This window comes from Lutra lutra, chromosome 17, assembly GCF_902655055.1.
Source record: "Lutra lutra chromosome 17, mLutLut1.2, whole genome shotgun sequence".
In the NCBI taxonomy this organism is placed as follows: Eukaryota; Metazoa; Chordata; class Mammalia; order Carnivora; family Mustelidae; genus Lutra; species Lutra lutra.
Genome location: NC_062294.1, coordinates 10,755,514 through 10,782,422, shown reverse-complemented (window position 1 = coordinate 10,782,422; position 26,909 = coordinate 10,755,514). Strand labels below are relative to the sequence as shown.

Sequence of the window (26,909 nt, the reverse complement as noted above, 5' to 3'; positions counted from 1 at the left end):
ATCAGTTCAAAGGAGAATCGAAGAATCAGACATATGTGTGCATCAGTGATACTGAAACTAATGTGCAAATGGAGGCGGGACTGGCTTCTTCCGCAGTGGGTGTGGAGGAGGGGAGTCCCTTGAACCTCTGCCAGGTGGAATTTGCTGGTGTGTGGACAATAGTTTGTTGTTGTGAGGAAACAATGCCTTGCTTGCTAAGCAAATAACTAAATGAGGCAAATAAATTAATAAAAAAAATTAAATCTGGAAGCCTGTGTTAAAGGATCATTTCATATAGATATGTCTTGGAAGTTAGAGATAGTGACTTTCTGTGCAGAGATTAGAAGGTTGAAGGTTTATCTCCCCCAGATGTATTTGCCTACATGCTAAAAGTGACAAAAAAAAACCCCAAAAAACCCAAAAACAAGACAAAAAACCTATGGACTGGTGCCTCCCCTCAGAGATCTGTTGCATTCCAGAGCCAGAATTCCTCTCTCCCTCTGGGAAGGAGAGGTGAAGATGTGCCAGCCATCGCCTCTAACATCCGAGTCTCATAATTTGAGGGTTACTTCTCTCTCTCTCTCTCTCTAAAGAATTTATTTATTTGAGAGAGAGATCACATACATAAGCAGGGGAGAGGGGCAGAAAGAGAGGGAGAAGCAGACTTCCTACTGAGCCGGGACCCCCAACATGGGGGGCTTGATCCCAGGACCCCCGATGAGATCATGACCTGAGCTGAAGTCAGACACCCAACAGACTGAGCCACCCAGGCGCGCTGGGGGTTTCCTCTCGCAGTTTGACTTCAGCATGCCCAGGTGCATCTGGCACTCCTCTATTGGCCCTGGGAAACTGGGCCGTGGAGAACAGATGCTGCTAGCATTTTCTGTGAGCAGGTGGTCCCTGATCCAGGAACTCTTTGTGTCTGTTAGCGTAGCTCTCCAGCACCCGTCGACAGCTAGATCTGTCTGGATAGATATACATACATGGATATAATTCATATAGGAGGCAAGATAACTGGTTAACTTGCAAGTAGGATAACATCTCATACCCTTCATAGTTTCAGACTTATTAATATGCGGAACTATCCGTTTACAATTTACAAAGTTCTAAAAGAGCTAAAGGCACTGAAAGTCTAACGGCACCATAGAGTCAGTACTCTAGTCTGGACGACACAGTGCGTTTACTCCTTTATTCCCACATTTCTTTAATATCTTCTGCATGCTGTGCCAAGCCCCTGTGCTGTGTGCTACAGTTACTACTATGATAGCAAATCAGAAACTATCACTCTTCTCCTAGAGCCTACACACAAGGGGAGAAGACCCAAAGAATAAATCACAAAATGCTGAATTACAAATTGTGAGAAAGTCTGTGTCCTTTACAGTTAGAATTTCTGAATATCAGGTAATGCAGTCATGTCTGAAAATGCAGTAAAGAGGCCCCGGGGTAATAATTGTGAGAAATTCCCCTGTTAGCAAAACATATGAGATTTGGAGCATGGCTGCTGGGTGCTCATTCCTGGTGTTCCTAACCTATGGTGATGATTCTCTTGTCTCTGCTTTGCCCTGGAAAGCTAGAGATCTCATAAGTGCAGCATCTGTTTAACCTTCTGTTTTGTAGCACTTTTTATTAGAAAATGAAAATGCTTACGGAGACTACCATAATACTGAAATTTTAGGATGTCAAAAAAAGAAGTATTTCCACGTGCTGTCCTTTAAGGGTTGTATGGTGCCTCGGCCTTGGGTTAAATTTACAGCACCTTAAAAGACCTTTGGAACCAAGTGTTAATTGTGACCCAGTGGACGCTGAATGCTAGGGAAGGCCCGCTCAGGGTAATGCAAAAGACAGAGACAAAGGCCTCAGGCAGGTGTGTTGTCCTGCTCCTTTGGCAGCGGCTCAGAGTCGAACTTCCTCACGCAGGCCACTGATTTACCACAAGGAAAGAAGAATGTTCGTTGAACAAAAAAAACCCAGAGTCCAGTGGAGGTTAGGCTAACAGATTTACCTGGTTAATAATCCTAAACCTCTAATAGCCAGGGTTGAGTTGGCTAAAATCAGAGAATTTCAGACCTACCCTTTGTCTCCTGTGTTCTAACACTTTATTTTCTAAAATTTGGAGACAGAGTCTCAGATTTTACCTGACTTTTTGTAAGCTCACATTCCACGCCGTATCTGCAACTCAAATATCCTGATGGTCTCGATACCATATCACTGTCTGGCCATCCATAACTAATGCCATTAGCTTATGTATCATGTCCTCTTGAAGGAAATTAATTTGCTGATAGAGCTCTAGGGTGAGCCAAAATGCAAGGCAGCAATAGAAGTAACAGCTATTGTTTCCAAGAAAAATAATGATGTGCACAGGGAAGGCAATAAGGCTGTCAAAGTTGTCTCCTGTCTTATTTAGCAGACCTCTCTATTCAGAATTCTGGTGACCTGGAGAGGGCTGGGAGTGGAATTTCTTACCTTGTTCTGATTGCCGATCCGTGTGAATGTGTTCGCTAAAGAGAGGGGAGGAAATTCTCCCTCCTGTTTTCCTCCAATTTGGAATAGTCCTCTGCAATGCAGAAGAGTTATGTGACTTAACAGCTTATATATAGCAGGGTTTTGACAACTTCCAGTCTGTTTCTTACCTATTAAATCAGAGGCCTTTTGATTAATCTGTTCATGTGCCTGCATCTATCACAATAAATATAATGTGAAGTCAATTCCTAGAGAAGTTGAAGGCTAGATACAATATGCCTATCTTCTGCTACAAACACTGTAGGATTTTTATTCCATTTAGTAATTTTAGTAATCATTATGATGGTTGATGTTCAGGTGTCAATGGCGATTACGCTAGTAAGTACTCAGAGGTACTTTATTTTGTGAGTTAGTTGAGTTGCTGCTGCTGCATCAGATGGGTTCAGCCCAAGGGATAACTTCCTATGGGCCCGCATCATGGTGCACATCACACAAGACCAAAATGAATATTTAAAATTCAATTTAAAAAGGAATTGGCGTGCACTCATACTTAAATGTTGTCTGAAGAGATACATATATATATATATAGGCCATAAAAAGTGACCTTCCTTTTGCTGGTAACAGGAATGATTTTTAAGAGCAGAAAAGTCATTGCTTACATTATGTAGTTTAAAATATTTTAGAAATTCAAAGATACACTTTTTTTTTTAAATTGTAACATCCCTGAATTTGGGGTGTGTCAGTAATCAACAATGCTTTAGAAATATGATAGGCAACTATTTTTTTCTAAAATAAAATAAAATAAAATAAAAACATATCTTTAAAAAGTAGAATATTAGATTCAATGAAATGAAATATCTTGCAAATTTTAATAATTCGTTTCCTTAATATTTTTCACCATAAACATTTTCTGGTTAAATTAGCAACAAAGAGTAAAATAAAATCACTGCAAATGCATGGCAATTGTATAAACTTCAGGGAAAAGAATCACTTCAGATAATTTAAAAATTTTAAGAATCCATTTGTGTTGATTCTACCTCTGAGAGAGGTTTGATGACTAGAAAAATCTGACTCAGATAAAAGGTGATTTTGATTTTCTTTATTTATTTTAACTTTTGCAGACTAGTGATGGTCTCCTCTCTTTCTTCCCCATTTCTGCATACAAGAAACTGCATGGACGGTCATACAGCACAATGGCTCTGACTTAACAAGAGTCAGAAACACTAACCCAGAGAACCCATACGCTGGGTTTTTCGAGTACGTGGCCAGCATGGAGCAGCTCCAGGCCACAATTAACCTTGCGGAGCACTGTGAACAGGAGCTTACCTACTACTGCAAGAAGTCACGACTTGTCAATAAACAAGGTAAGGAAACTGAGGCATCTGTCCTGCCGCACGCATTGCACCGTGAACTTGACTTCAACAGCTCCTGTGGATTTTAATGATGCCAAGGTGGTGGCATTTGGCCACTGAGAGTGTCTGCCCCCTGTCCGCTTAGCAAACGCGTCACAGTCTGGAAGCCACAGCAATGCTTTGGCCTGAAGAAAAGAACAAGGTCAATTTACGCTGAGCTTTGTTCAAAGTCTTGATTGCCTTCGAAGTCTCTTCGTGGCCTTCATCACATAATGCTTCGTTCGGGTGAATGAATAAACAAAAAGGGCTTCATTCGGATCCTGGATGGATGCTTGGTGTTCGTCCCTTATAAAGGGCAAGTGACATATATGGTTTGTTCTGGCATGCAGAAGAACTAATGAAAATATGACTTACTTTTCTGAAAGTGACTATTCTGTGGGACTCTTTTCCAGGGCTTGTTGGCAGTTAGCCTCTGGGTAAAACTGTAAATTAGAATAGGCTGCTGGAAACAGTTTATTCAGCAATTTAAGTAGGAATTTGAAAACCTCTTTTTAACTCTTTCTTTTATTCTGCTTTTAGTTGCACCTAAATTCTGTTTTTGTTCTTGTTTCCGCTTTAGAACATCTCATCATGTGATAATATCTTGGTCCCCCGGTTCTGCCTTAGTGTGGGCCTTTCTGATGCTCTTGAATTACTGCAGGAGCTTTCCAGCTGGTCTCCTGTGGGCATCTCTCCATACCTTCTCACCATCCAGTATGCATTCCAAAATATTCGTCTTTATGATGGGAATTAACCTCTAAGAAATACTGCTTCATCATGACACACTTTTCTACTTAGGAAGCCTGGTGCCTTCCTCTTTACTGTCTGTCCTTAAAACAGACTCAACTCTCTGAATATCACAAGTGCTTATTCTGGACCCACACCCTGGTTATGCCAATTTCATGCCGCTCCCCGACACACTGTTTTCTAGCAGCAATATTGAGGTATATTTTTCTTTAGAAATTAGAGAAGGTTCTAAGACATCAGCACAATAAAGCCACTTAGTGAATGTTTACCCCTATTTGTAATCTTAAGAGAGATCCATAGCATGACAAGAATTTTTAAAGACATGCATTTCTTATGTGACTATCATATGTCGTGTGGGTCAAGCAAAAAAGATTTTGAACTCTTGGGACGATATTTGAACCTGTTGTTTCTAGTTAAGCACCTCTTCTACTATTCTCCACCCACAGCGTACAACCAGATTATTCTCTCCATTTTGCCTTCCTTCACACCTCCTCCTCCTGTGTCTCCTCCTCCTCCTTCTATCTCAGAAGGTTCTCATTTGGACTTTCACCCCCACCAACCCTTCCCATCTTGCCAGTCTTCCCTCAAATCTTATCCCCCTGAAACCTCAATCCCATTTGTGAATGACCATCAGAGAGTTGTAGTGAGAAGAGCATAGGATTTAAAGCAGGAAGAGCTGTAAGTTCAAATTCCAGGGCTCTCATTGATTAAGTAGAGAGTTTGGGTAGATTAGTCTTTATCAGCCTTTGCTTCCTCTTCTATGGCACAGGGCCAGTCATGGGGTGTGGCAGTGATTGGGTGGTACGACATGACACATACAAATTGCCTGAAGTGAGCTTCTCTCTTCCTGGCTCTCTAGGGCAGCATGGTTATAGTTAACATAATAGTTTTCGTATGCAACTGATGGTTCAGTTGTTCATTGTTGCTAAATATTGATCTTGGAATCTAAAACATAGATAAACAAATATGTAAGTGTATTCTAAGAGAATGAGAATCTTAATCATAGAAGGATAAATGAATGGGATGCAAAAAATGAATGGAATTGCTTAAGTAGAAAAGAAAGACCAAAGGGAAGACAAACATCAAAGTCACAAATGAATCAAACTCTGGAAGAACCAGAAAACAAAATCCTGCAGGGTTAGTGAGCTAGCCCACACAAAGAGGACAATATAGAGCGTGAAGGAACGCCTACCTTCATGGCCATTGGTGCCCATGTATCTTTTACTAAGACTCCCACATGTTTCAGCCAGGCTTGAGAGCCACTAGTAAAGAAAATAACTTCTGGAAAAGGCCATTGAACAAGGGATGATGGTAATTGTTAAATACACAGATTTTCTTCAAGTCCATCACCCTAGAATTCATGTAGAATGATCCTGAGTTGGAAAAGAGAAAACAATTTGGAATTTGAGTTCACAATGAAGAATAGGAAGGAAGTGTCAGACAGGTTAAATTTACAGTCTCAGATCTTGATGATACCAAAGTTTTAAGTAATAGTGGTGCCATTATTGTGAATGAATAAGGTGGGGTGTGTATGTAAATAGATTTTCAGCAGCCTGTGGAGCTGTGACTCAGCACATTGAAAAGATGGCCAATGTGGATACTCAAGTCCTTTGGGATTTTAACTACAGGAAGTGAAATGTCTGACCATGATCACCGATTGTTTATAATTTTAATTTTTTAAAAGATTTCATTTATTTATTTGAGAGAGAGAGTATGTGTCCATAAGCAGGGGCAGCAGCAGGCTGAGGGAGAGGGAGAAGCAGGCTCCCCACTGAGCAGGAAGCCCTACTGAGTCTCTATCCCAGGACCCTGGGATCATGACCTGAACTGAAGGCAGTGGCTTAACTGACTGAGCCACCCAGGTGCCCCTTATACTATTAGTTTTTAACTTAAAAAATTTCTCATGATTTTCTTCATTCTTTCTTATACTTATTTAAATTGTTTAGGATGCTTCAAAAAGTCTTAAAGGGAACCAGATGTACTTGGTAACTTTAAAACATTCAGTGGTTTCTGTTTTATAGGGAAGATTGGAAATTTAGAGTGACAGTATTGTTCAATATTTAGGAATACTTTATTTTCTTTTTAATCTACGAACACGTAATGTATTAAGCAGTATATTGAAAAATTTATATTAAATGTTTCAAGATGGTTTTACCTTCTGTTGATGACTTAATCCTGCAATTAAAAAAAAGATGAATAATCTTGATTTTAATGTCTTTGTCCATACAAAAACTTCCAATTAACTTGAGTTTTTTGCCATGATATGTGCTGGTAACACTGAGATAAAGGTTGTTGGCATTAGTAGAGGTTCGATCTAATAGTAAGTTGTTATAAGCATTGGCATTCTTAGGTAAGTCCCAGATTTTCAGTAGGGCTCATGGCAATAACTTAAAAGTTTTGAAAGTCAACAGAAAAATGATCTAACACCTTTGAGGAGCTGACTGATTTGATGTCACATTCTTCTCATGCTCTCATTCTCAAATGACTATGATTTTTCCTCTCTACCTATTGTTTTTTCCGAAGACAGATGGCCTGCATTCCTCACCTGAATGTTCTGTCTGTTCTTTGCTTTAGTTCTTTGGCATCATGTTTAGTCGTAACTCTGAGAAGGAGCTGGAAGCTGAACATTCATCATAGAAAGAAATGCATTTGGCTAAGGGAAATTTTGTTTTTGAGTGTAGTGTTTGCTTCAGGCATAAAGATCTTTCAGTGTTATTTCTGTAGTCTCCAAATAAATAGCCAGGCCTTTAAATGGGAGGAAAAAAATACGTATTTCCAAATAGATCTTAAATCATAATAAGGGAGTGCCATATCATGCCTAATGTCTAATGAACAGCTAATATGTTTTTAGCCAATAAATATGTTGAGATCAATCACTGACTTTCCTTAACATTCCATAATGTTTTAATGGGCATTTCATGATCTCAAGTCAAGTTTGTTCCTGACATGTTAGTTACTGTGGTTTATATTTTGAGGTCTCCTTGTTTCAAAAATTATTTTTAAAGAAATTACATATGTGAACTGCTCTCAAAACATTTTTGAGTACCATGCCTGAACTAAATGGGAACTGCTGGTTTCTTTCTTACTTAAGGAAAAATACATTGACCATTTAAGCTTAAAAAATAAAATACTCTTTTAAAAGCTTTCTTAAGGGGCGCCTGGGTGGCTCAGTGGGTTAAGCCACAGCCTTCGGCTCAGGTCATGGTCTCGGGGTCCTGGGATCGAGCCCCGCATCGGGCTCTCTGCTCCGCGGGGAGCCTGCTTTCCCCTCTCTCTCTGCCTGCTGCTCTGCCTACTTGTGATTTCTCTCTCTCTCTGTGTCAAATAAATAAATAAAATACTTAAAAAAAAATTAAAAAAAATAAAAGCTTTCTTAAGGCAATGCCATCAGTAGCCATTGTTTGGAATATCACTGCATCAGATCAGTCTTTATTTGCCTTCTCTTGCTCTTTTGAATGATTTGGGGAGGGAACGGTATGGCCTGGGCTGGAAGGCTGTGGGGTATAGAGCAGATGTCACATTTCTCACATTTGTCTTTCAGATGGAAGCCCTCTGAGTTGGTGGGTTGGAAGAACCAATGAAACACAAACGTACTGGGGAGGTTCTTTGCCTGATCCTCAGAAATGTACTTGTGGATTAGAAGGGAACTGCATTGATTCTCAGTATTACTGCAACTGTGATGCTGACCGGAATGAATGGTGATTTCCTTATGCAAAATAAAGTTTATTTTTAAAAATAAAAATGGACTTGCTCAGTCCATTTAGTGTAGTGAGGCAGATACTGAACAAATGAGCACAGTGAAGAAATTAGATAAAGGTGTATTTTGGTGAAATCTGTTACAATTAATCTGAATCCTAAATGTTAAGACCAATAGTTTTTTAATTTGAATTTTTTGTAATGGACCATACATCATTACATTTTATTTTTGTAATAGAATGAAAGGGAGACATCTTTTTTATATTTTTTCTTCATTGTAAGTCAATTATCATTTTCTTTAAAATTAAGTGTAATTGAGAATTCTGTTATTCTCAAAATATATTTACAGGCATTAATTATAAAAGCACATTTCTTCAGTAATCTGCCTATAAAACCTTTAAACAGGTAAACTTAGAATTTCTCACAGTTATTTGAACATGTAGCTCTTTAAATTTTTTAAGGATAATTTTTTAAGGATATTTATAAAAACACCTACTTGAAGAAAGTGGGGAATAACCAAATGTTGGGGGGCTGGACCCTAGAAAGAATAGAATCCAAGTGGATGAGATCGATGTTTACCTGCCTTTTCCCATGAGGGTGCTTGCCATGACATGGTTAGGACTCTAAGGGAATACTAGACATTTTTGGCTTGAGGTATCCGAAGACAGAGTATGGGGCTGCCAAAATGACTAAATATTGAGAAGGGAGTAGGAATCTCAGAAAGAAGAAAGCTACCTGGGGGGAGTTCACTCTACCAACTCCACTCAGATCCCTGGCTGCCCTGTGCATGTGAAACGCAAACATACTAGGGAGGGTCTTTGCCTGATCCTCAGAAATGTACTTGTGGATTGGAAGGGAACTGCACTGATTCTCAGTATTACTGCAACTGTGATGCCGACCAGAATGAATGGTGATTTCCGTATGATTTCCTTTGCACGTGCACAGGAAAGGTTTCTAGAAATCACGCAGACAGCTACAGCTGTCTTACTGTAGGCAATGCCATTAGTAGCCATTGTTTGGAATATCACTGCATCAGATCAGTCTTTCTTTGCCTCCTCTTGCTCTTTTGAATGATTTGGGGAGGAAGGGTATGGCCTGGGCTGGAATTAACTTGAGTTTTTTGGCATGATATGTGCTGGTATGTATAATAACACTGAGAGAAACAAGCTTTAGAGACATTTCCGTGAAAGCTTTAGAGACATTTCCGTGACTACTACCAGAAGAGAGACAGAATTTGGAGTTTAAGTCTCATTAATTGAGACAGGCTTGTAAACCACTTAGCTTTCCAGAGAAATGACAGAAGGTTTGTGTCTTCACAGCAAAGACTGTGTAACAAAACAGTATGACTGAACACTAAGAACACAACTGATGCTGGCCCACCTAAGATGGTATAAAACTAAACCTCCACAATTTATTGTGATAAGACTGTGCTTTACCTATCTGGGGCGGGGTGGGGGGAAGATTTAAAAAATGGTAACAGAATCCAAAGTCTCTATAGTGTATCACCCGTAATATTCAGAATATTATAACAATTGTTACATATTCCAAAAAAGGGTAAATTTGATCCAAAGTCAAGAAAAATGATAGTAGTTATTAGAAATAGACCCTGGAACACTGATGTTTGATTAGCAGGCAAAAACATTAATGCAGCTATTATAAACATGCCTGAAGACTTAAAGGTAAAAATAACCACAACAAGTGAAGAGAGGGCATATCATCATAAATGAGAACTGTATTCAAGAAGCAAATACATTTTGGAATAGGAAAGCACAACATCTTGAAAAGAAAACTTCACTGGACGGACTTGAATATAAGATCTAGCAGAAGAAATCTTCAATGAACCTGAAGACAACTTAATTGAAATCATTTAATCTGAAGAACATGGCAGGTAGGGTGGGGGGAAGTTTAGAAGAAAAACTAACAGAACCTCTGTGGATTTTGAGAAAATATCAGTGATTTAATGGGCAAGAAATCAGAGTCCCTGAAGGATAAGAAATAAAACGAGGCAAAAACTGTGCAGAAATGATGGCTGGAAATTTCTCAAATTTGTTTAATAAATGTCTGTGGTACCAATTCTCTGAGATGGCCCTCCATGATCCACACAGGCTATCATTCACATCACTGTGTGATTTCCTCCCTGTGAGTGTCACCTGGACCTTGTAACTTGCTTCAAATAATTAAAATATGATAAAAGGGAAGAGAATCACTTCTGAGATGAGGTTACAAAAGACTGTGACCTCTGATTTCCTTGCAACTCTTTCCCTGACTCTTGTTTTGATAAAGCAATCTGCTGTGTTGTGTCCTGGGGAGAGGCCAGGTGGCAAGGAATGGAGGGTGACCTTCAACCAATAGTCAGTGAAGAGCCAAGGCCCTCAGTCCATCCATTGGCAAGGAACAGATGACTGCCAACAACCAACCACTGGAGCGAGCTTGGAAGCAGGTCCTTCCCCTGTCAAGATGATGGCAGTTGACGCCAACACTTTGGTTATAGCCTGGGAGGAGCTTTGAGCCAGAGTATCCTGTTAAGATATGCCCAGATTCTTGACACACAGAAACTGTAGATCATAAATGTTGTTTTAAGTCACTAAGTTGTAGGATAATTTGTTATTCCGTAGTGGATACATAATATAACATCAATGTGCAGATTCCAGAAACTCAGAGAATCTGAAGCAGAATGAAAACAGAGAAAAGCACACCTTGGATTATTGTTCAGATTGCTAAAAAAAAAAAAAAGAAAAGAAAAAAAAAACACACACAACAATGATCTAGATAAATATTTTGAAAGCAGCCAGGTTGAATAGATATAGTGGAATACATTCCATACAGGGGAACAAAGATACAAATGAAGGCTGACTTCTTAGCAAACGCACAGGTCAGAAGACGATGGGATGCTATCTGTAATGTGTTGAAAGAGAAAGCAGTGTCAACCTAGAATTCTATACAAAACAAATAGATATTTAAAAAATGAAAGTAAAATAAAGTCCTTTTTAGATTAAACAACTGCTGAATTTATTACCAGCAGAACTGCGTTGTGTGAAATACTAACAAAAATTCCATAGGCTAAAGAGAAATAATGTCAGATGAAAACTCAGATCTTTGGGAAGGAATGAAGAACGCTGGAAATCATGACTGTGTCATTAAATAGAAAAGCCAGGCTTTAAATTCTTTTTTGTAATTGAAAAATTAAAATTTACTGTCTAGCTGTATTATAACATCTATGACATCTAGATTTAAAATATATGACAGCAATAACACAAGGAACAGGTGTGTGCTGAAGGGAAATGGGGGGGGGGTAATAAGGATATTATCCTGTAGTAAGCTTCTACCATTTTATATTGAGTAATATAACACAAAATCTAACTAAAGTGGATGAATTAAAGGTGCATTATGTAAGGATCCATAAAACAAACATTAAAACAACTATGAATAGACATATACCTAAAAGGTGAATAAAAAATAAAATTGAATACAAAGAAATATGGAGTAAACCAAAAAAAGTAGGAGAGAGGGAGCAGAAATGCAAGAAATACTATGGGAAAAAATAGAAATAAATACCAATTTGGTAGATCTAAAAACACAGTATCAGTCATTACACTAAATGTAATTAATCATGTATGTATATTGAATTATAATTGATATACAGTACTGTATTGCCTTCAGGCGTACAACATAATGATTCAGTATTTTCATACATTACAAAATGATCACCTTGCTATAACCATTCCACTTAAAACATAGAAAATGGTCAACTGAATTTCAAAATCAGCAACTATAGTCAGTCTGCAGGAGACACTAAAATGTGGCCACATTTTCACTCAAGTGAGCAATCTGATCCTTGCTCTTTGGCATGTGCAGACTTACCTCATATCTTGGCTTTGAAATGCAATAAGGACTATTGCTTCCCTTATATTAATCAGAATAATTTTAAGAATCTTGTTGTCGTTACTGTTTTTTAGGACCAATGACACTGGATTCCTTTCTTACAAAGAGCATCTGCCAGTGAGGAAGATAGTGGTTACAGACACGGGCCGACCGCACTCAGAAGCAGCTTATAAACTGGGACCTCTCCTCTGCCGGGGAGACAGTAAGTGGTGGCAGTGGGTTGTCAACATGGCTGAGCAAGAATCATGTTTCTGTCATATAATAATGAATCACACTTCTGTTGTGAAATGCATGAGCAGTGCCTGAAGTAATTCTTCCAGTCAGTCAACAAATAATGTACCCTTATAAAGTGTAAATCCCTGTAATAAATGCTTGGTGGCAAGCTTTGTTCAGATTCTAAGAGAACGAAACCACTAAGCATCTCAATTTGATTGGCTTATAAACCTATCCCAGCATTCCTAAACTTCCGCATGCCGTGATCCATCTCAGGAAAGCCTCAGTACTGCGTAAAATCGTGAGGAATATGAGTTTTCTACTGTTGGGCCTGTGGTGAAATGAGAGCATCAGTAGAATCAAATGCCAGTTTTATCAAACATGTTTCAATTTTTAATCTCATCTTTTTCCCAGTCTGTGTGTCTGTGTATTTACACTAAATCAGTGGGACATACTGTTTTGTATATTCAGTGTATTAACACTCTAAACCAGAATTCTGGTTTCAGAGAAAATATTTATTTTCTGCAGGAAATGAAATGAGCATACGTACCCATACATATGGAGACTGATGCATTAATTATTTATGCTTTTAGCTATTTCCAGGACTTAAAATGGAAATGGGAGAAACATTTATTTATGTTAAAAGTATAACCTACGATAAAATTTTATTTTAGGGGCTCAAACTGGGAGATGATCTAACAATGCTGTGGATTTATGGAGATACATAGCAGAAGTTGCTTAGTTAAAAAGCAAAGATGATAGTGGCCTATAAAAATTTATATGTACTTGTAAAAAACTGTCTTCCATTATACCTACCATCCCTGATCTTCAGCATCTCTACTTCCTGTTCTGCCAGTAGGCCTCACACAATCACACGAAGATGACACGGGTATTGCATGGAGAGAAAAATTATGTGCAAAGAGATGAGGTTGTAAACTCAGGATGCATCTAGGGGAGTACAAGGATTTTGTGACTATAGAAAATTGTCCTATACGTCACACGCAGTTTTCACTGCTGGCTCTGATCTTAACCCTTCAGGGGCCCAGGCTGGCTTCCACCCTCCCCCTTATTCCATTTGCCACCATCCTGGGCAAGTGTCTGCTTTGACTGAGGTCACTACCACTAGTCCTTAGGTCTTCTTTCTCACAAATTTCCTGCCATGAACACACGGAACCTTTTCACTTAACACAGTGATTCTCTATGCAAGGCAGTTTTCCCCCTCCAGGGACATTTGGCAATATCTGGAGACATTTTTGGCCATCACAATTGTTGGGGGATTGAGTGCTACCAGCATCTAGAAGGAGAGGTGAGGAATGCTGCTGACTGTGCTACAATGCACAAGACAGCTCCCCTCAACAAAGAGTGATCTGGTCCAAAATGTCCATAGTGCTGAGGTTGAGAAACCAGAATGTTAAACTTTTGTGACCATGGGGATGCAGAGATATATGGTTTTACAAGTAGTCTAAGTATTTAGAAACCAGCTAAATAATTTCTGAGTTATTAATGAAACAGTAATTGAGAGTTTCCTTGGCCTGGTCTTGTAAATCTATTTCAGGCTCAAGGCTCATCCTCACATGACATTATAGGACTGTTCTCAGCATGGAGAGCTCTTTCTTATTTTCTGAGTCAGAAGAGCAGTATGGGAAATCTGTACTCCTGAAGGTGTCACGCCCTAGAGACACTGTTTTTTCTTTCCAACTGAGATAGATTGGATTACCATGGGGCTTCTAGATATGGAATCATGCACAGTGGGCCTTATAAGCAGAAGAAAGATATGTGGACAACATCTTAAGGGCACTAGGACCTGAACATTGAATAATTTAAGGCCAAGATATAGCTTAATCTTCATAATCCAACTGAAAGCATGGAGACCAGTTATAAATCTAAAGACCAGCAAAGTGACCTTTGATGTAAGACAAGGAAAAATGATAAAGGCTTGAACAACACAGTGGCATGGGACTTAAGGAAGGGACTCACATAGAGAGAGAAATTCAGTATGATCTAGAGGGGAGTTGAGGTTGAAAGGGTGGGAGGATGGTCTCTGGCTTTCTGATCTAAATAAAGTCGCTTAGGAGCATTCATTGAAACAGTCAGGATGCTAGTACCCTTCACTGAGACAAAGGAACTCTTAGATGTTCTTTGACAGAAAAATGGAAAAATGAGATTTAAAAAAATGACATTTAGGTTTTCTCACACAAACCAGAGATGCTGAAAATCTTATATCTAGCTAAGTTTTTGTAGGAAAGAAGCCTTGAGAAAACAGGACAAATAAAACAAAAATGAGTATGAATCCTTAGTGGTCCCGAATATGAGCCAACCCCTAATTAATTGGTATCATCTTTTTCCAAGTCCTTCTTTCATCCTTTTTTTTTTTTTAATGCATGTTGTTCTGTTCTGAAGTCCCATGGGACTGCTGCTATTACTGTATGATGTCAGAAGTCATAGATAACATTGTTAAGTATTCGACCTAAAGCACAACATGAATGATAAACCCACCTTTACAGTTGTGCTGCAGACACAAAACTTAGTAAATATATCGTTCATCCTTAAGGAGTTTATTTATGAACATAGAAATAAATTTCCTGAAAATAGATATGAAAAGTAAATGGCAGAATTCAACATCCTATTTATGAAAAAAGCCAAAGTAGGAATTGAAGAGAACATCCTCAGTGTTTTAAAAGGCATCCATGAAAATCTGATCGCTAATATCATACTGAGTAGTCAAAGACTTGAAACGCTTTCCCTCTCAGATGAGGATCAAGGCAAGGATGTCTGCTCTCACGCTTCCTATTCAACATCATACTGCTTGTCCTAGCACATGCGATAAGAAAAGGAATTCAAGGGATGTAGATCAGAAAGGAAGATATAAAATGTTCCATTTATAAATGATATGGATTTGTAGGTAATATCTGTAAGAATTTCTTTTTTTTAAAAGTGAGTTTAGCAAGGTCACAGGATACTTAGCTGTCTCTAAAATAAGTAAATTTTAAAAATATATATACATATATATGAGTATACATATATATGAAATCTTTAAAATATATATGTATATCTGATAAAGGCTACGGTCCAGGATATAGAAAGAACTCTCTCACAGGTCAATAATAAAAAAAATTCAAATTAAGAAATGGGCAAAACATTTACACATACAATTCATCAGAGAAAATAACAGATTTCAAAAAGCACATAAAAAGATTCTTAATATTCTTAGTCATTAGAAAAGGGTAAAATAATACCACAATGAGATATCAATATATAACGATTAAAATATCTAAAATTAAAAAACAAAAAACCTGATAATACCAAATGCTGGTGAAGATGCAGAGTAACTGGAAATCCTCATTGCTGGTGCAAATGCAAAGTGTTATAGCTACTTCGAAAAATAGTTTGGCAGATTTTTTTTTATAGATTTAACACATATTTACTATATGATCCAGCAGTCCCGTGCCTAGGTACACAAGAGAAATGCAAACCTGTATGTAAAGTTTTATATTGGGTCCATTCATAGTCTGCTAAAAAATGTCCATTAACTAGTGAATGAATGAATTTTCCCATTTTACTCTGGTGTATCCATACAATATGGTAGAATATTACTGAATAATAAGAAATAGAATATTGATACATGCAACAACATGAATGAATCTCAAGTGCTTTATGCTAAGTGAAGGAAGTCTTACTTAAAATGCAATGTGCTGGACTGTTATTCAGTGTCTAAGGGCAAACAATGGGAGCAGAAAAAGGATCTCTGTAACAGCTTCAAGGTGAGAGAAATTTTGCAAAGGGGAACAGGTGAAGGATGTGTTCTATATCTTGAGGGTGGTGATGGTTTTATGGCTTTATGCATTTGTCAAAATTACTATACCAAAGAAAGGGCCATTTTTACTACATGTAAATTTTCCTTCAAAACTTGTGATCCCAAGGAAACAAAACAACTAACTGCTATTATGAATAGTTATGGTTGTTTAATTTTTTTTTACTTTTTTTAAGAGCAGTTATAGGTTTATAACAAAAGTAAAACAAAAGTACAGAGGTTGCTCATATATCCCCTTCCCACACACGGATAACCTCTATTATTATCAACATCACTCACCAGAACTGTACATTTTTTTTTTTTTACCAAGGATGGTAATTACTTAATTGAAAAATTGGTTCACTTAAAAAATACCATAAAACTAGGAGACACTGGTGAAGAAAAATGACAATACAAACAAACGAAAAGATTATGCCATGCTCATGGGTTAGAAGAATTCACATTGTGAAAATGTCCATATACAAAAGCAATCTATGGATTCATTGGAATCCCTATGATAATATCAATTGTATTTTTCATAGAACTAGGACTAATAATCTTAAAATTTGTATGAAACCACAAAAGATCCCAAATAGACAAACCAGTCTTGAAAAAGAAGAACAAAGTGGAGGGTATCACAATCCCAGATTTCAAGTATACCACAAAGGCATAGTAATCAAAACTGTATTGTACTGGCACAGAAGTAGACACATAGATCAATGGAACAGCATAGAGAGCCCAGAAATGAACCCATACTTGTATAGTCAAATAATCTACAAGAAAAGAGACAAGAATATACAAGGGGAAGAAGACAACCTCTTCAGCAATTGGTGTTGGGAAAACTGGACAGCCATATGCAAAAGAGTGAAATTGGACCACTTTCTTACACCATACATAAAAATAAACTCAAAGTGGATTAAAGACCTGAATGGGAGACCTGAAACCATAAAACTCCTTAAAATACAGGCAGTAATCTCTTAAATATCAGCTTTAGCAGCATTTTCCTAGATACGACTTCCCAGGCAAGGAAAACAAAAGCAAAAATAAACTTTTGGGACTATGCCAAAATAAAAAGCTTTTGTACAGCAAGAAAACCATTAACAAAACAAAAGACAACAGATTGAGAGGGAGAAGATATTTGCAAATGATATATCCAGTAAGAGGTAATACCCAAAATATATGCAGTATGGAGAGATGCAGTATGGATTATATATGCAGTATGGATATATATGCAGCATATACACACATACATACATACAGACAAACAAACAAACAAACATGTATAGCCATTTGTGACAACATGGTTGGACCTAAAGTGTATTATGCTAAGTGAAATAAATCAGACTGAGATAGACAAATACTATATGATTTCACTTACATGTGGAATCTAAAAAACAAAACAACAGAAACAGACCCATAAACACAGAGAACAAAACGGTTGTTGCCAGAGGGGAGGGCGGCGGGGGACGGGTGAAATGGATAAAGGAGATTGGGAGGAGCAGACTTCTAATTATGGAATGAATAAACCTTGGGAACAAAAGAGAAAGAACAGGGAATAGAGTCCATGGCATTGTAATAGTGTTGCATGATGACAGACGGTAGCTACACTGTGGTGAACAGAGCATAGTGTAGAGTTGTTAAGTGTCTGTGTTGTACACCTGAAAGTAATGTAACATTGTCCAACATTGTCAACTGTCCTTCAGTTAAAAAAAAATAGCAGAAGTAAATTCATAAAACAGGAAAGGTTTTAGTAATATGGTTATTCTTCAAGATGCTTGTAGAATCCTGCTGAATATGTTTCTGACTTATATTAACTGTAGAAGCAAAAGAGTCAAAAGAAAGAATCACAGGAAAACATCTGGGTTTACTGGTTAACAGAGAGACTGTAACTAATGAGAGGGCTTACCCATGTACTTTCCTTTCCCCTCGAAGCAGTAGGAACATCCTCATTTTGAGGTACCATCCCAAGTCTTCTTGACTGCTAATCCCTCAACTTCAGCATGCATAAAAATTAGCTGGAGAGCATGCCAGTTAGTGCTTACACTGGTTAAATGCTTTCTTGACATTCATCATGAGGACATCTATAGAGTCCTCTCCCTACCTCTGCACGTCCCGCAGCAGGAAGAAACCTCATGGACCCCTGATGACCACTGCCCTTTCATTTGCTTTCCTCCATCCACAAAATCTCCCCAAGCCACGTACTGAAACCTGTCACGCTCAAGTTCAAACCCTTCTGCCATGAAGCCTCCCAAAGGTCTCTAGAGAGCCTCGTCTTACACTTTCAAATAATATTGAACAAATTACAAAGATATATTTTTAATACTGGCTTTTAATTATTTTTGAGCCTCTCAAGAGCAGATCCATTGCTCATTTATTATTGTGTTCATGGCACATAGTACATTACCTGTTATGTGAAAGATAATCGATAAATAGCAGTTTATGGAAGAATGAGAATGATCCATCATACACAGCTCAAGAAACCTGTAGCTTTGAATTATTCGTAAGAGACAGGAACAAAGTTTTGATTATATAAGCAATTAAATGATGTGCAAACATATACTTTTAATGAAAAGAGTTTAGATTATATTGAAAGACTTATTCCACTTGAAAAATCGTATAGTACATAGAGAATCTAGTTCCATCTGAATCATTTTTCATCAATACACTTGGACTTGTAGCAGTGAAGTGTTTTCAAATGAGTACATGATTTCACTTAATACTAATTATTTTTGATTTTCACTCTTCTAATACAGTGTCTTTATAAAACTGAAATACTTTCTACTTCTTGGAAGAAAAAATATTTTGTGGTTTCTTATTTTATTTTGTGTTCTGTTCTGACTTACATTACTAGCTAGTAATTGATATTCAAGCACAAATGTGAGCAAACATTCTCTCTAATGCTTTCAGAAAATTTCCACTTTTCTGACACCGGTAATCCTGTTAATTCTCAAGTCTATAATAATATGCTTTTGTGATAATTTTATACACATGCATACCTTTATTTATTTTAAATATTAAATATTAATGACTTAACTGATACAGTTATTATAAAATTTTAAAATATTCAGAAATGCCAAAAAAAAAAAGTGTAATAATTACCAAGAGTCATGCAGCTCGCAAATAATGATGACTACCAGTGAGTATTATTCCAGGAATTGCTAAATATTTCTGGAGCAGGGTTTTCCAACTTTGGCACTCCTGCCATTTGACCTGTTATGGTTGGGGGCTGTTCCATGCATTGATGGACACTTAGTGGTATCCCTCTTCCCAACTAGTAGTACCTTTCCCCTAGTTGTGACAACAAAATATGTCTCCAGAAACTGCCAAATGTCCCCTGGGGCGACATTGCCTCAGGTTGAGAAGCACTATCCTGGACCAAAAGGAAAAAAAAAAAAAAAAGGAATTGAGAAATAAGTTTCCAAAACTTTATTAATAGAAATTGACAGAGAAAGGAGAAACCAAATTAAAGCCAAGGGAATTGCTTTACATTATTTATATATCTCATAAATATATGTTCAACTTGAATGATCCCACTAAAGTTTAAGAAAAGATTATGAAAATTTAAAAGGTTATGGAGTCACTAGGTTTCATATTAAATTCATTTTTAAATTTTAGGCAGTATTGATCTATTGTAAAAAATGGGAAAAGTAGCACTCATTTTCCCTCTCCTCTCCTTTTTCTCCCCCACCTGTCCTTTTTGCTAATTTTGCTGTTATTTCTGTAGTTGTTTATTCTTAATGCTAGCCACTAGTCTATCATCATAGCCTCTGTATTCTTGAATGATTTTTTATTTTGATTTATTTCTTCTTGGATTGCCTTGTCAGGTCGCTGATGTTTTCTGTTTCCTCTCCAGAAGATCCATGAGTGTTGCACTTGAGTCTGCATGTGCTTGGAAATATTTGTTGCCTCAGAACTCTAAAACAAACTTTGTGGGTTTAACTTTATATTGTTTCTTTTTTTTTTTTTTTTTTTTTTTTTTTTGGTTACAGCTTTAGTAAGAAATAATTCACACGCCTTACAATTCACCCATTTAAAGTATACAATCTAATCGTATCTTCGTATATTTAATCATTGTGGTATATTACAGAGCTGTGCAGCAATCACCACAACCAATTTTGGAACATTTTCATCACCCCAAAAAGAAACCTAGTCCCACTGGACAAACATTCCCTGTTTCCCTCCCACTTCAGTTCCAGCCCCAGTCAACAACATTTAGATGAAAACATGGAATATGGGTTTTTATGACTGACTTCTTTCACGTAGCATGGTGTTGCCAAGATTTATCCATGTTGTACCATGTATCAACACTTCATTGTTTTTTATCACCAGATAATATTCCATTGTACGGATAGGCTACATTTTGGTTACCCATTAATCAGTTGGTGGACGTTTGGGTTGGTTCCATTTTTTGGCTCTTAGAAGTAATGCTGCTGTGGACATTTGTGTATGAGGTTTTTGTGAACATATGTTTTCATTTATCTTCTTTTCTTATATAACTCAGTTACCTTGAGTATATTTCTAGGAACTTCTGAGTTATAATGTAACCTTACATCTGGACTTTTTAGAAACTGGTGTAACATTTGGGGGGGGGGTCACACTTTGTGACTTTCACCATTTGTACATATTATTGTACTTTTGTTTGCACTGAGAGATGCAGTCATCTTGTCTTCTACAGCTTTTATAGATATGTTTTGGCTGGTATTTGATTACAAAGTAGGTTTTATTTTTATTTTTCCTCAAAAAAAAGTTTATGTGTGCTTTATTCTCACATTTCTTTCAAATTTGAGGATATCTGCTTATTGCTTTAATACACACACACACACACACACAAATAGGCTGGACACATTTTCTTCCTCTTGGAAATTTGTGGATAGTGCTCCTTTGTCTCCTGATACTGACTATTGCTGTGTGCTGAAGACAAACTGATTTTTTCACATGCTAGATGACTGGCTTTTCCTAACCGAATACTTTACGCAATAATTTCCCCTAAAGGTCAGTAACTTAACAAGGATGCATCTCAGTGTTGTGCATTGCCATTAATTTTTCCTGAAATTGGATGTGATGTTGTAAAATATATAAAATGTAAATTTTTTAAGAAGCTTGTTGTTGCAAACATGATCTAAATTTCTGCTCTCAGTTTATTAATCTGAACAAGGTAGTCTTTTCAACTCTGGCATTTGAATTTTTCTAATTATTTTATTCAGTGTATTTCTCAGCTAATTCATTGCTGAATTTCTATGTCCATGAAGGAGCCCCCTAAACTTACATGGTTAGAAATTATTGTTCTAAGTTTCTTGTTCCAAAAAAGTCTTGTCAATGAAATTAGTTTTTTGGTTTTTTTTTTTTTTTTTTCATTTTGTCTGCATCGACTTGTTCAGCTGTCTGAGAAATCACAGCTGCCCAAAATGCATTAAATAATCAAAGGTGCATGTAGGCAATAAATAACTTTGCAGAAGTTACATTTGTAGACTAGAGAAAGATATTGACTAGTGATTTGGTTAATTTCTCTTCCATTGGACAAAGTTCTGTTCCATTTGACAGACTACATATAAACCATTAAAAAGAGTGAGGATCAATTCCATTTCAACAGATAATCATATAATTTTGCAAGTTCCACTATGTCTGTTAATCCTCTACCATTAGGAAATTCTTTTTAATTTTTATATTTTTATTTTCTCTTCGGTTTTTCTTTATTTAATTTTCCTGAAGTTTCTTCATCTTTTTACCCCTTCCACCTTTCTCTTCTTTCTTCTCTCTCTTCTGCTCTCCTCTTTCCCCTCCTTCTTTCTAGTAGTTTATCTAAGAATTTGAGTGTATTTATTAAGATACACATAATACAAACTAACTGGGTCAAGTTGACCTTTCTTATTGCTACTTTGACAAAGGAAATCTCATAATTTCACTCAACAAATATTTATTGAGCCCATACATTTTACTATGCCTTCCCCACATCTCAAGAGAAAGACAGAGAGAGAGTGCTAGCACAGAGGGAACAAAATAGACAGAGTGTCTGCGTTCTTGGAGCTTGAGTTCTCTTGGGGGAGAGGTAGATGATATGTAAGTAAAATATATGATATGATAGATGCTAGTAAGTGTTGTGAAGACAATATAGTTGAGGTGAGGGGGCTATAGGTTTGGAAAATTTAAATAGAATAGTTATAAAATGCCCACTAAGAAGGTGACATTTGAATATAAATCTGAAAGAAATAAGGGAGAAAGGCGTGTGTATATCTGTGAAAGAGTACTCTGGAGAGAGGAAGAAGCCAGAGTAACCATGCAGAGATGGGAATGTTCGTGGAAAAACAAGATGGTCAGAATATCTGGAGCAGAGGGAGCAAGGAATGATGGAAGACATTAGAAGATCTGGTGGTCAGATCTTTGAGGATTTTGAGAGGTCTTTATTTTTCAACTTCAATAAGATTGGAAAACATTGGGGCGCCTGGGTGGCTCAGTGGGTTAAGCCGCTGCCTTCAGCTCAGGTCATGATCTCAGGGTCCTGGGATCGAGGCCCGCATCGGGCTCTCTGCTCAGCAGGGAGCCTGCTTCCCTCTCTCTCTCTCTCTGCCTGCCTCTCCGTCTGCTTGTGATCTCTCTCTGTCAAATAAATAAATAAAATCTTTAAAAAAAAAAAAAAGATTGGAAAACATTGGAGAATTTTGAGCAGAGGGTTGGTATATTCTAATTTACATTTTAATGAGATATAATGGGGAAGGTGGAAGCAAGAAGGCCATTTATAAGACCATATCACCAACCCAGCTGAGGGATCATGGTGGCTTAGGCCATGGGTACAATAATGATAGTTGTAGTATGGGAACAGTTCAAAAGGAGAAGCAATACAGTTTGCTGATGGATCAATGTAGGTTGCAGAAGAATCAAGAATAACACCAAGGTGTTTGGTCAGATAATCAGTTGGAGGCACAAAATTGGCATTATTCAAGAGGGAGAATATTGCTGGGGTCAAGGAGTTGCAGAAAAATGTAAAGAACTCAGGTTTTTGACCATATTAAAGTTATGATGGAGGCATACAGATAGAGATGTGGAGCTCTTAGTTTGAGAGTTCCAGGCTTCAGATAAGTTTCTGTAAGTCATCAGCATATTTAAAGCCATGAAATGGACCAGCAGGAGTCATTGTGGATGCAGAAGTGTAGTGATAGAGTCTGGGGGCGTTCCAACATTAATAGGTTGAGGAGGGAAAGAGGAAGAAAGAAAGGAACAGAATTATAGCACTAATGAGAAAGGCAAAAGAGTGTTGGTATTCTGGAACCAAGTGAAGAAAAATGTTTCAAGGAGGGGAAAATAATCAGCTATGGTAATTGTTTTTGATCGATTAAGTAAGGTGAGGACTGAGAATTGATGAAGGACTAGTAACTAGAATATATGAAGAATCCTCAGAAATCAACAGTGGGAAAAAAGAAACAATCCAATTAAAATATGGATGTTGTGGAGTGAAGTGTTTCCCCACCCAAAATTTATATGTTGAAGTCTTTTTTTTTTTTTTTAAGATTTTATTTATTTATTTGTCAGAGAGAGAGAGGGAGAGAGCGAGCACAGGCAGACAGAATGGCAGGCAGAGGGAGAAGCAGGTTCCCTGACGAGCAAGGAGCCCGATGTGGGACTCGATCCCAGGACGCTGGGATCATGACCTGAGCCGAAGGCAGCTGCTTAACCGAGCCACCCAGGAGTCCCTATATGTTGAAGTCTTAACCCCAATATAACTGTACTAAGTGGTGGGGTCTTTAAGGAGGTAGTTCAGGTTAAATGAGGTCATAAGGGTGGGGCCCTAATTGGGTTGGCCTGCTGTGCTTATATGAAGAGGAAGAGACAACAGAGTTTCTCCTCCCACCTGTGCACAGAGGAAAGGCCATGGGAGAAGGTGGCCATCTACAAGCCAGAGATATACTAGATAAAAGACATGAAGAGAGATTTCATTAAAAGGCCACAAATGGCAATTAAACACACAAAATCCCTCAAAATCACTAGCCACTGGAAAATGCATATCAAAACCACAAGGAGATGTTACTGCATACCTTTCAAATGGCTGGAAAAAAAGTAGTGACACAGAATTCTGGCCAGGGCACGGAGAAACCTGAACCCTCACACATTGCTGGTGGGGATGTAAATGATATAGCCATTCTGGAAAGGAGTCTGGCAGTTTCCTAAAAAGCAAAACATTCAACTCTCATACGACTCAGGGACTGTACTCCTGGGCAGTATCCCAGAGAACTGAGAATTTACATTCATATGAAAACTTGTACATAGATGTTCATAGCAGCTTTGTCTGTTAATTGCTGAAAACTAAAAACAATCCAGATGTCTTTCAACAGAAGAATGGTTAAACTAATTTTTCAGACATGGACTGCTCAGCGAGAAGAAGAAGTGAACTACTGACACACACAAACCTGCCTTATCTTCAGAGAGTAAATCTGAGTGAAAAATAGTCTCAAAGGGCTACATACCATAAGCCTTTATTTATAGAACATTCTTCAGATGACATCAAAGAACTGATTAGGAGTTGTCACAGGGTTACAGAAGCGGGGAGGCAGGGGAGAAGTACAGTGTGGCTGTAAAAGAGAAGCATAAGGAATACAGATTCCTCCATCTTGACTGGTGTCAGTGTTAACATCCTGGTTTCAATGGTGTACTGTGTTTTTGCAAGATGTTGCCTATGGAGAAAACTAGCTAAGGGCACACAGAATCTTTCTGTATTATTTCTTACAACTGCACGAGAATCTGCAATTATCTCAAAATAAAAATACTAGTGAAAGAAATTGTATTTCTGGCTCTTGAAAATGATTGTTACACATTCAGAAAGATATGTTTGACTAGTAAATTATCCCTTGTCTTGGAGTTTCTGTATTTTGCTTCATTTTGTTTACATAAGAAACTTAGTGTTACCGAACTTGTCGAGTTGTATACATTACATATACATGTCAATCATACCTCAAGAATGAAAGGAAGAAAGAAAGGTAGGTAGGTAGGGTTAGCATGTCATATGCATTCCGCTTTTAAAAGTAAAACAGAGTGCCTTAAAAAATAACAGCTTTTTCAAATATTGTTCTTTTTTAAAAACAGCTTTATTTGAGATATAATTTATATACCATACAATTCACGTATGTATAATGAGCTACTCTGTGGCTTATAGTGTATTCACAGCATTGTATAACCATTACCGCAATCAGTTTTAGAATATTTTTGTCACCCAAAAAGAACTCTGTGCCCCTTAGCGCCTGTCATTCTCCAACTGCCTTGTCTCCCCAGTCCTAGAAAAACCACTGATCTACTTTCTGTCTCAATAAATCTGTTATTTTTAAAGGACAATTTATTTATGATATAAATAAAAGTTTAGCAAAAGGAATATTTTTTAAATTACTTCTAATCTTGACATTCTGCCTAGTTAATTTTTCTGAATGAGCTCTTTTTACTTTGTGTATGGAATTAAATTAAATCCTTCCTACCCCTTCTTCTATGGATCCCATTATCCATCCCCCCCCCTTTTTTTTTGAAAGAGAACAGGTGGAATTCCTGAAGGAATCATTCCAAATTTTTAGTACACTATACTGAATTTAATTGAAAATACACTAATTATTAATGACTTAAAATTATTTGCAACCATTAGTGAGTTGTGTAGAATAACAAACCCTGATTTGCTTTTGTTGGGCTAATAAAAGGGGTCTAACTCTCCCGACTAATCCAGCAAGTGATTGCATTCAAAGCTGCTACTGGTGCAGCTTAAGGATTTTTAAACCACCTTAGCCAGAAACTCTGTCTTCAGAAGACCTGCAGCTTCCTGCTGGTGCCCGCCTGCTGGGCTCCGCTCTGCCGCCCTCCCTCTCCCCTCCTTTCTCTGAGGCAGTTCACATTCTTCTCCGTGCTTCTTAATAGCAGTCTGTAAAGAGCTGAGGTATCATATGCCATAAACATTATTCAATCATGGAAATATTGGCCTTTGCTTTCTTTATAATTGTTTTGAATTAGCAGCAATTTCTTACTCCGATCAAATGTTCTCTATTTTTTACCTATTGAGAATCTGCACAATGAGGTTTGCTAACTAGACAAAATAGACACAATTATGTGTGTGAGAATGTTTAGGCTACCTAAGTAATATATTGTTTCCATGGCTGTAAGAACATTCATTGTGAAGATAGCCTTTCAAAGAATTGTTCCTTTGTTTCGACCAGTTCCCTGAAGCCCTCTATAGGATGCTTTATTGAGTTAGTTGTGATATTAAAATGAAACAACTGAAATATTATGTCTAATAATGATATTATCTAATTTAAACCTTTAAGGAATTCTGAGTGTTCTTTTTAATCTGACCAAATGGATAAGATTCAATAATATTCCATAATTTAGAGTTACAACTTTAATTTTCATGTATATCACATTTCAACAGAAAGGCAGTTAAATCCTTTTAAAAATAGGTCAGGTAAGACCTTTTAAGAACACAAGTGCGTTGTTATCCCTGACTTGATACTTTGCATTTTCTTGCATTCATTCCTAGAGATCAGAATGTCTAAGCGTAGAAATAACTGTAAAATGGAAATAAGGACTAGGCTTGGCAAACTCAGATAATACAGTTTCATTTGGCTGTAGTGGGGGGAAAAAGCCCTTAAAGTGTATTCTCAGCTGAATAAATTCAGCTCTAAAATTGTTCACAGATGAGCTGAGAATTGACTTTTGAATCAGGTCCCTAAGAAAAACAGAAAAAGTAAAATAGATACAACCACTGCTTATTTGGTCCAGAATTTATAGAA

At 37.4% G+C, this 26,909-nt stretch overlaps 1 protein-coding gene across 2 annotated transcripts in view; it reads left to right on the top strand.

The window, feature by feature from the left end:
- The window catches only part of CNTNAP4 (contactin associated protein family member 4), a 249,365-nt gene that overhangs the window by 179,190 nt on the left and 43,266 nt on the right, over positions 1-26,909 (top strand). For both annotated transcript variants that reach the window (XM_047712348.1, XM_047712349.1), the window contains exons 13-15: positions 3,606-3,803; positions 8,119-8,275; positions 12,230-12,357. In XM_047712348.1, the coding sequence (XP_047568304.1) occupies positions 3,606-3,803; positions 8,119-8,275; positions 12,230-12,357 (483 nt within the window). The remainder of the gene's footprint in view (positions 1-3,605; positions 3,804-8,118; positions 8,276-12,229; positions 12,358-26,909) is intronic.